The sequence below is a fragment of the Otolemur garnettii genome, unplaced genomic scaffold (genome assembly GCF_000181295.1).
Source record: "Otolemur garnettii isolate 467f Iridium unplaced genomic scaffold, OtoGar3 scaffold00043, whole genome shotgun sequence".
NCBI lineage: Eukaryota > Metazoa > Chordata > Mammalia > Primates > Galagidae > Otolemur > Otolemur garnettii.
The window spans coordinates 10,515,973-10,525,414 of NW_003852438.1; the positions used below are offsets into that span (position 1 = coordinate 10,515,973).

Below are 9,442 nucleotides of genomic sequence, written 5' to 3' on the forward strand. Positions count from 1 at the left end.
TGATGGGTGACATTTTTACTCATTAAAGTTCAATCGACACTTAAGTCTTCAGGCTTGAAGTACTCGGGAAAATAATTGGGCTCTTCAGTTGAAAGAATGGAAAATGTAACGCCGTGTGGGACGTCACTGCCACAGGTTGGGCGCCAGGGGGCGCCAGTGGTATCCAGCCCGGGGCTAGCAGGGCTTTGGGCACTAACAGCAGTGCGGCCGACCCTCGGGCGGGGATCGTGGGAGCTGGTGCGAAGGGTCTCGGGGATCTATGCCACTCGCCTCTGGTGTCCTCTTCATGCCCTCCTTCACTGCACGCTCCTCCTCCTTTCGAGCAGGAACTTGGACCTGGCACCTGGGAGGGTGTTATTGCCTGTTCGGGGGACCCATGTGGATCCCCAGAACTTTGGGTACTACGGCCGCCTGGACAGCGTGGCCAGACTCCAGTGTGGAAGGAGAGGCAGCTGTTCTCCCAGGCGGCCATGGGGGGCAGCAGAGGGGACGGCGACAGGTGCGGGAGCCCCTCCCGGGGTCTGTTCCCAGGCTGAAAACCACTACCCCCCACTCCCATTCCAAATCCCCCGGAGAGGCCGGGCCGGCGCCGGGTCTGAAGAAGGAAGCGGCCGGAGACAGTGCAATTTCACGCGGCCTCTGGGGCTCGGGTTCCTGGGTAGGGTGGATGAGTTATGAGGTTTCAAGTCCCAAGAAAAATTGAGGTAGCCTGAATAGGAGGCAAAAAACACCGCCCTTCTCAAAAATACACAGAGGGAAATACGTTCGGAACGAAAATCCCCTCAACTGAACCAACCGGCTAGGGGAGTTGAGCCATTTGGTTAATAGACAAGACCAACTTTCAGGGGGCCGGGCTTTGGAGCTCTGTCCCCACCCTCATTCGTTACCTTTCCTTGGAGTTAGGGGCTTTTGGAATCTGGATGTCCCCTTAAAGCAGCTCCCGAAGAATAATTCTGGCGAGACCCATCCCGGGTCTGCCGGGCCAGGTTGCGGGCCCGCGGGGCGTGGCGCTCGAGGAGGGCCGTCCCGGCTACTGCAATCACCACTCGGCCCGCGCGGAGGGGCGCGGCCGTGACTCACCCCTGCCTCCTGCGTTCCCTCCCTCCGTCTCTCACAGGCACACACCCCTCCCCTGCCCTCCCGCCCCGGACTCCGGCTCCAGCTCCGGTTGCAGTTTTGTAACCGCCGCCACCAATTCGCAGGCGGCTCAGGTGGCTCCCGCTTCGATGTCCTAGTCCAGGGGCCCCCGGGCCGGACTCGGCTGGGCTCCCTTCTCCCTCCTTTGGAGTCATGAGGGCGAATGGGGCTCTGCAGGTGCTGGGCTTGCTTCTCAGCCTGGCCCGGGGCTCCGAGGTGGGCAACTCACAGGCAGGTAAGCGGCGCGGGAGCCAAGCGGGCTGGGACCCTGGGAGCCCGAGCCGCGGCGCGCAGTCCCTGAGGGCAGGAGCAGGGTGTCGGGCAGTGTGGGACGTGGAGGTGCTGGCCCCGGGTCCGCTGCGACCACCTGAGAGAGGGCGGTCAGGCTCGAGTTCTGGGGTGGTCCCGGCGGGAATGCATTCCTGGACGTCCTCCACCCAACGCGCCGCCGACCCTTTAATTGGTCTCTCCTCCCGACACAAGCAGTTCGCACCTCTGAGGGGCCTGCAGGGAGCAGAGCGAGGATCTTTCTGTGAACGGGAGATGATTGGAAGTGGGGATCTCGGCGGAAGGGTCTCTGCTCCCCAGCTCCTGTCCCCCACCCGACACCTGGTTTCAGCAACCCCCAGTTTCGTTGTTTTGCCGACGGGGCGGAGCTACGGAAGGGTCGGAGTGGGTTGTTGTTGTCTAGTGTTGGAAAAGAGGAGCGGCACCTCCTCTTCGTGAGTGAGCCTGCCCTGGGGAGGGCTGAGATCAACCAGAGGGCCAAGTCCAGGTGACATCAGGGCGAGAGGGAACAGAGGTTGCCCTCTCGCTTCCCCTCAAAATAATAGAGCTGGCCCAACCTGATCACTCTCTCTGTCAAGACTCAGGGCAATTCAACTAATATTTATTGAGCACCTAATATACACAAGGCCCTGGGCCAAGAGCTGCTGGGGCATGGACGTCCAGCCTTTTGTTCTTTCTTTTTTTTTTTTTTTGGTAGAGACAGAGTCTCACTTCTCACAGCAACCTCCAGCTTTTGGGCTTAGGCAATGCTATTGCCTCAGCCTCCAGAATAGTTGGGACTACAGGCGCCCGCCACAATTCCGGGCTATTTTTTTGTTGCAGTTTGGCCAAGGCTGGGTTTGAACCCGCCACCCTCGGTATATGGGGCCGGTGCCCCAGCCTTTTGTTATTTCTCTCCCCAACCCGAGGGGCAAGAGGGCACCTCGTCTACCTTCTGAGCCTCCCATCCTTGAGAAGTCCTTCTTAAGCTCCACTTCTGCCTGCTGCCCCCATTCTGTTTATTGTCTGACACTGTCTCTAGGACTCTAGAGAGAGTCCTGGATTGCTCTTCTCCAATCCTCCTCCCACTCCCATGCTATCTGTGCCCACCCCTTTGCGGTGTCTCTGGGACCATGGACACCAAGCGGTGCTGGTGTTTTGGAATTGAAGTCCTGTTGATGTCTTCCCATCCCCCTAGACCTCAGCTTGGGGTTTGGCAGAGCCAGGGCCCCTTCCCCAGGGTGGGAGTGGGAGAAACCACCTGTGCTTCCCCCACAGTTGCTGGGCCTAAATTTAGACCCTGAGATCTTGAGATGTGAACACTCCCAGCTGGTGGAGGGGGGTGGTCTGAGGTCTGGAGTGGGAGGGGCCAGTGGAGTGGCTGTATAACTGTCCCACCCAGACCCCTAGCTCTTCAACTAAGAACCCAGGAGTCCCAGATTCTGGCCACCTTCCCTGGGGGAGGCAGGAGGCAGGCATGGTTGGGTCTCTTTACCCTTTATCTGGCTCCTGCAGCCTCTGGGCATCCGGCCCTGTCTCAGTCCTTCTATAGCCCCTTTGTCCTGGCAGTGATGGGGGTGGGGGATGTTGAAGGAGAGGCCTCTTGTTGAGGAGGGCTAGAGATTCTTGCTCTGTCCCAGCCTCAGTGCTCTCTAGCAGAGGAGGGTCTGTGACATTACCCTTCCCTATGTCCCTGGTCCCTGGTCACATCAGGGATTCTTATAATTCCCCTTACCCACCCTGCTCCCCAAGCTGCCTAGTCCCTCCCCAGAGGTATTGGTTATAGTTCCTTCCCACCCAAGCCCTTTGCCCTGTTTGTATAATATGGACTTTACCCTCAGGGTGGCAGGGAACTGGGACCTCTAACACTGTATCTTTACAAGCTAGATGCAAAGTCTGCACAAACATGGGTAGGTGGGATGAATGGGGCCACCTGAAATACTTCCTGTAAGGACAGATCTGCATAGATTTAGGTGCCAGCAGGAGAGTATACCTGTTCATGTGTGTGTATGTGTGCACTCACACACACACCACTTCCTTGTGCAGAAATCTTGGCTCCTCCCTTATCTCAGGAGAAGGATTGGCGCCTTAACTTGGAAAAGGGGGTGTCCTTCCAGGAAGGGAATCAGGGTGGGGCTGTTCCAGAAATGACTAACTTTCCTAGTTTCTTTCATTTCAGCCCAAGGACCCTGGAGTTCCCAAGCTCCTGGGAGCTCCGGGCCTGTTTACCCCTCTTTGCTAAGACTAGCAAACCTCTCCTCTTCTTAGGGAGAGATATTGTATGAGAACACTCAAAGGTCAAGTGGTCAGATGAAGGGTGTATTTAGTAGGAGGAGTTGGGACCTCACCAATCTCCCTCCCACATTCCCACTCTTGACTCCCACTGAGCTGCCATTGCCTGAGGGAAGGGTGGTTGGAACAGGTGGTATCTTCTCTCTACTCCCCACCCCCTCCACCCAGAGTCTGTTTCTGAGGCAGAAGAGAGAGACTGGAATGGGGCTTCAGGGTCCAAGATTTCCCACAGCCCATTGCCCTCCACATTTACAAAAAGTGAACTCCCAAGCCTTGACACGCCTCATGTGCCTCTGGTCTAGACTCTCCTCTAGTGAGGGTAAGGATTGCCATGTTGGAAGTCTTTTTAATGAATCTCTTCTAACAATGAAATTGCATGGAAGGCTTAGAGTAGGGAGTCTGCTACTGTTTCCCTCCAGGCTTTGCTGTATTTGCTGAAAAGTACTCTGAGGCTAGAAAGCCATGCTGAGGGAGTGTGTTGGGCTAGGGGAAGGAGTGAGAAGGAAAGCTAGAGTTTAGGAAGAGAGGGGCGGGCAACCAGCTCCTTATCTTCCAGCTCTAAAGACAAAGCTTCCATTGACACCCCACCACGACCAGAGCTCCCCCCTCTAGTGAGGTCACTTGTCTGAGCCCCAGGCTTGCGGGTGAAGAGGGGTACTGCTGAGGATGAGGTATCTGGGGACAGGGTGGGGCAGCCCCCTCCTCCTAGATAGAATCGCCTCATTGTGGGCTGGACTGTGGCCCCAGGCACTGCCCCCACCACTGCCCCCATCCCACCCTCAGTAGACACAATAGGGGCTGTGTGCTAGCCCCAAAGAGATGTTTATTCCAGGACCCAGAGAGGCAGGATGAGGGTGAAGAAGTAAGTGCCCTAGTTGGAGGGGGAGAGGAGGCTAACCAAAGTTGTGGTCCTTTCCTAACTTCTCCTTTCTAGGGAGAGAAAAAAAAAATCCCCTGTCTTCTTTCTCAATTAACCCCTCAGTACCTGAAAGAGGCACAGGAGGTCCCTGGAAGAAAAAGGAAACCTTTTCACCTTTGCATTCAAGCGATGTTGAGGGTATTTCTGAGAAGGGAGGAGGCTCTCAGCCACAGCAGGCCTATCTGTCACTAGTGCGGGGGTTGGAGGCAAATGCCTTCTGATCCTGCTGGAAGAAGGCACACTGGGGGGTGGGGGGAAGTGTCTTGAGGAATGGCAAATGGGGCCAAGAACTTGAGAACTTGTGTCCATCCCTCTGCCACTCTTCTTTCTACTTTGAACAGTGTGTCCTGGGACTCTGAATGGGCTGAGTGTGACTGGCGATGCTGAGAACCAGTACCAGACACTGTACAAGCTCTACGCGAGGTGTGAGGTGGTGATGGGGAACCTGGAGATTGTGCTCACAGGACACAATGCTGACCTCTCCTTCCTGCAGGTTAGAGTGCCTGTCCCCTTTTCTCGACCTGCTCCTCTTTATTCTCCCCTAGGAGCCACCTTCTCTTTCTCAGGGCTCTCTCTGAAGTTCAGTATTCCTGGGACTCAGTAGTTCCTAAGATTCAAACCTGTGTTTAATGGGGCAGGTGGTGTTCTGTGGTTGTGCAAAAGAAGCAGGGACTAGTGCAGAGAGACACCTGAGGACTGAGATGCACCTGGGGAGATGAGAAAGGAACTAAGCCAGGACCTTCCTGGCAGGAGAAACTTTGAGAAGAAAAAAAGCAAGAAACTAAGGCCGGGCACGGTGGCTCGCGCCTCTAATCCCACCACTCTGGGAGGCTAAGGTGGGTGGATTGTCTGAGCTCAAGAGTTCCAGACCAGCCTGAGCTAGAGTGAGACCCCATCTCTAAAAAATAGCCCAGCATTGTGGAGGGTGCCTGTAGTCTCACCTACTTGGCAGACTGAGGCAAGAGAATCACTTGAATCACTTGAGCCCAAGAGTTTTAGGTTGCTGTGAGCTATTAGGCCACAGCACTCTACCAAGGGGTAACAAAGTGAGACTCTGTCTCAAAAAAAAAAAAAACACCAAGAAACTTGGCAAATGCAGTGACTCATGCCTTTAATCCTAGCACTGTGGGAGGCTGAGGCAGGAGGATCACCTGAGATCAGGAGTTCAAGACCAGCAAGGGTGGTCTTGAACCATCTCTACTTAGAATAAAAAAAAAATCAACTGGATGTGGTGGCAGGCACTTGTAGTCCCAGGTACTTGGGAGGCTGAGGCTAGAGGATTGCTTGAGTCTGGGAGTTGGAGGTAGCCTTGAGCTATGATCATACCACTGGACTCTAGTTCTGGTGACAGAGTGAGGCCCTGTCGCAAAAAAAAAAAAGTAGGAAACTAGAATTCTTCAATAATTTCTGTTCTTTGTCTTCTCTGTTGGAAGTGACAGGGTGGTGTAATCTACTCCCTACTGCAAAATAGGAATTAGAAAGACTTAAAAGAGTTAAGGATTCTGTAATTCCTGAAGGAGGGAGAAGGGACTGAGACTTTTTGCCTTTTCATGCATTGATACAATCTGTTCCATCACAGTGGATCCGAGAAGTGACAGGCTATGTCCTCGTGGCCATGAATGAATTCTCTACACTACCACTACCCAACCTCCGAGTCGTGCGGGGCACCCAAGTCTATGATGGGAAGTTTGCCATCTTTGTCATGTTGAACTATAACACCAATTCCAGCCATGCTCTTCGCCAGCTCCGCTTTACTCAGCTCACTGGTCAGTTCTTGGTAACTCCTTCTAGCCTTGCCCCCTTTAGCCAACCTGCTGACTGGCACCTCCCTGATAATTGCCCAAGACTGTTCACTTTATGTGCCCCATCCAAGGTGCCCACTTCCTTGACCACTGTGGTCTAAAAGCCCACCACCTCCTAGACAGTAGAGGGTCTCCAATAGGGAGCTGTGGGCATCTACTCCAGGGAAAGGGTCCTCTGTCCTGGTGGGACTAGAGTTGGAGCAAGATCAGCGTATAGTATACCTTAATATTTCTTTTTCCCTGGGAATCCTACCCTTACTCCCTCCCAACCCTCAATAAGCTGGAGGCATATAAGGGTTAAATAACACTTGGTCACCTGCTGCTTCACCCTGTCCCAGTCAGTTGGAAAACACACAGGTAGGGCTTGGGGGGGGGGGGGGAGCTGTTGTTGAGTCAGAGATCTTCTCCATCTTTCCCTTCCCTCCCCCCACTGGCTAAACCGGATCTGGACAGGTGTTTGAGGAGGCAGGAGTTTCTTTTGACCTGACTTCTCTTATAAGGAGAGTTTTCTCTGCAGCTTGGATCTAATTGGACATACCTGTCTACCCTCTTTCCTATGCTGCTGAGTCTCAGATATCTTTCAGACTGGTGGGGAAGTGTTCTTCCGTAGCCTTTGACCCTGCCACGTCTCTCCTTTACCTCAGAGATTCTGTCAGGGGGTGTCTATATTGAGAAGAATGATAAACTTTGTCACATGGACACGATTGACTGGAGAGACATCGTGAGGGACCGATGTGCTGAGATAGTGGTGAAGGACAATGGCAGAAGCTGTGAGTGACCATGATAAACACTGCTCCCCCTGTCCCACCAAACCAGAGTGATTCCTTTCCCATCATCCTTACATCCCTGATCTGAACCCATTTCTCCACTGAACAAACACCCCAGGCCCTAGCCCAAGAGCCTGCCAGGAAGGACCGGACAAGTCCCCTGGAACCCAAGCCACAGAGGATGCATATCAAGAAGAGGAGCAAAAAGATCTCTGAGTTCTAAGCAGGAAATTCATTTCTTTTGACTCCACAGCCATTACTCTTTCCACCACAAGGTCCCCTCTTCTCCTTGGAACCCATCTACCCTTGCACAGAATCTGCTATTCCTTCTGTCCACTCACCTATCTTCCTGCTGTGTTCAGTTTGCCAAGGAGGAACTAAGTTCCTGGGTTGAGACTGGGCTGAGGTTGGTTGGCATTTGCTGAATCCCTCCCCTTTAGCTGCCCAGTGGGTAGTGTGGAGGCGTGGCTCCACCCTTTGTTGACAGGTTCACCCAGCCCAGCCCTGCTCTCCAAGGGCAGGGAGGGACGTTGCTCTGGTTCTTTGCTTCTTGGGATTGAGGTTCTTGTGTGCTGACATCATACCCTGTTGATCCAAACAATCCTTTCCTAGCTCTGACTGTCCTTTGTGTTGTCTTTTTTTCTAACCAGGTCCCCCCTGTCATGAGGTCTGCAAGGGGAGATGCTGGGGTCCCGGACCAGAAGACTGCCAGACATGTGGGTTTGAATTTCCCTCCAAAAACTTCAAACTCATATACTTTCATATCCCTGCCTGCCCAAACCTGTGTCATCCCTGGGGGTAGTGAAGAGCAGTGGTCTCAGAATGCAGTTCTAAGAGTCCTGACAGCTATGCTTTCTCTCCTTCCACAGTGACCAAGACCATCTGTGCCCCTCAGTGTAATGGTCACTGCTTTGGGCCCAACCCCAACCAGTGCTGCCATGATGAGTGTGCAGGGGGGTGCTCAGGCCCTCAGGACACAGACTGCTTTGTATGTACTTTTAGTGTTTCCCTGGGTTCAAAATAGGGGTGTAGGCTTTGGGGAGGAGGGTAGGGGTACATATGCAACATGAGTTTTATGAGTCTTCTACATTCCCAGGCCTGTCGACACTTCAATGATAGTGGAGCCTGTGTACCCCGGTGTCCACAGCCTCTTGTCTATAATAAGCTAACTTTCCAGCTGGAACCCAATCCACACACCAAGTACCAATATGGAGGAGTTTGTGTAGCCAACTGTCCCCGTAAGTGTCTGAAAGGAAGGGCTGATAATAGTGGGTCCAGAATTGTAGACAAAGTTTTGTGGGGTAAAAGGGATCCAATTGGGAACTTGGAAGGCAAATGGTTATGATCATCTAACCATCCCCAATGAGTGTCCCCACTTGTGTCCCTCTGACTTCTAGCCCCCAGTTCTATTGTTGTAGCAACATAGAGCAAAGGGACAGCTCTTAAGGAACCTAGGGTGGTAGTGGGACAAAGACAGTGCAGAGCAGGACGGAGAAGCGCCCAGATGGGATTTTGTTGGTAGTTGGCATTGTTCCTCCTTCTCCTCTAATATGCCCTTCCCTTCCCTAGACAACTTTGTGGTGGATCAGACGTCCTGTGTCAGAGCCTGTCCTCCTGACAAGATGGAAGTAGATAAAAATGGGCTAAAGATGTGTGAACCTTGTGGGGGGCTATGCCCTAAAGGTGAGTAGAAGATGATAAGAAGTTGAAAAGAGATATGCTTTCCTCAGACTGCCCCCATTGAACCTCTTTTTTTGTTTGCAGCCTGTGAGGGGACAGGTGCTGGAAGCCGCTTCCAGACTGTGGACTCAAGCAACATCGATGGATTTGTGAACTGCACCAAGATCCTGGGCAACCTGGACTTTCTTATCACTGGCCTTAATGGGTTAGAGAGTCTGTCTTTCCTCCTCAGTCCTCTGCCCTGTCCACTCCTCATAGTTCATTTCACTGGCCTAAACCTTCCTAGGTGGAATTGACTAGGAATCTAAGTCATAAAATCTTAGTGGTTACAAAGGACCTAGGAGAATGATTAACTCAACATCCCATGCATTGCTTAAGGAGGTCCCTGAATTCCCTCAGCACATCCTTGTGCATCCTTGTGCAATCACCCTGCCAAGGACAGGGACAGTATATCCTTTTTTTTTGAGACAGAGCCTCAAGCTATCGTCCTGGGTAGTGAGTGCTGTAACATCACAGCTCACAGCAACCTCCAACTCCTGGGCTCAAGCGAGTCTCCTGCCTCAGCCTCCTAAGTAGCT

General features: G+C 53.1%; 1 protein-coding gene across 1 annotated transcript in view; it reads left to right on the top strand.

The window, feature by feature from the left end:
• The first annotated feature begins 1,100 nt into the window (after positions 1 to 1,100).
• Positions 1,101 to 9,442, top strand: part of ERBB3 (erb-b2 receptor tyrosine kinase 3) — a 23,691-nt gene continuing 15,349 nt past the window's right edge. The window contains exons 1-9 of the mRNA XM_012805540.2: positions 1,101 to 1,372; positions 4,957 to 5,108; positions 6,195 to 6,381; positions 7,062 to 7,187; positions 7,835 to 7,900; positions 8,054 to 8,172; positions 8,281 to 8,422; positions 8,754 to 8,867; positions 8,949 to 9,069. Coding sequence (XP_012660994.1) covers positions 1,291 to 1,372; positions 4,957 to 5,108; positions 6,195 to 6,381; positions 7,062 to 7,187; positions 7,835 to 7,900; positions 8,054 to 8,172; positions 8,281 to 8,422; positions 8,754 to 8,867; positions 8,949 to 9,069 — 1,109 coding nt within the window. The 5' untranslated portion in view covers positions 1,101 to 1,290. The remainder of the gene's footprint in view (positions 1,373 to 4,956; positions 5,109 to 6,194; positions 6,382 to 7,061; positions 7,188 to 7,834; positions 7,901 to 8,053; positions 8,173 to 8,280; positions 8,423 to 8,753; positions 8,868 to 8,948; positions 9,070 to 9,442) is intronic.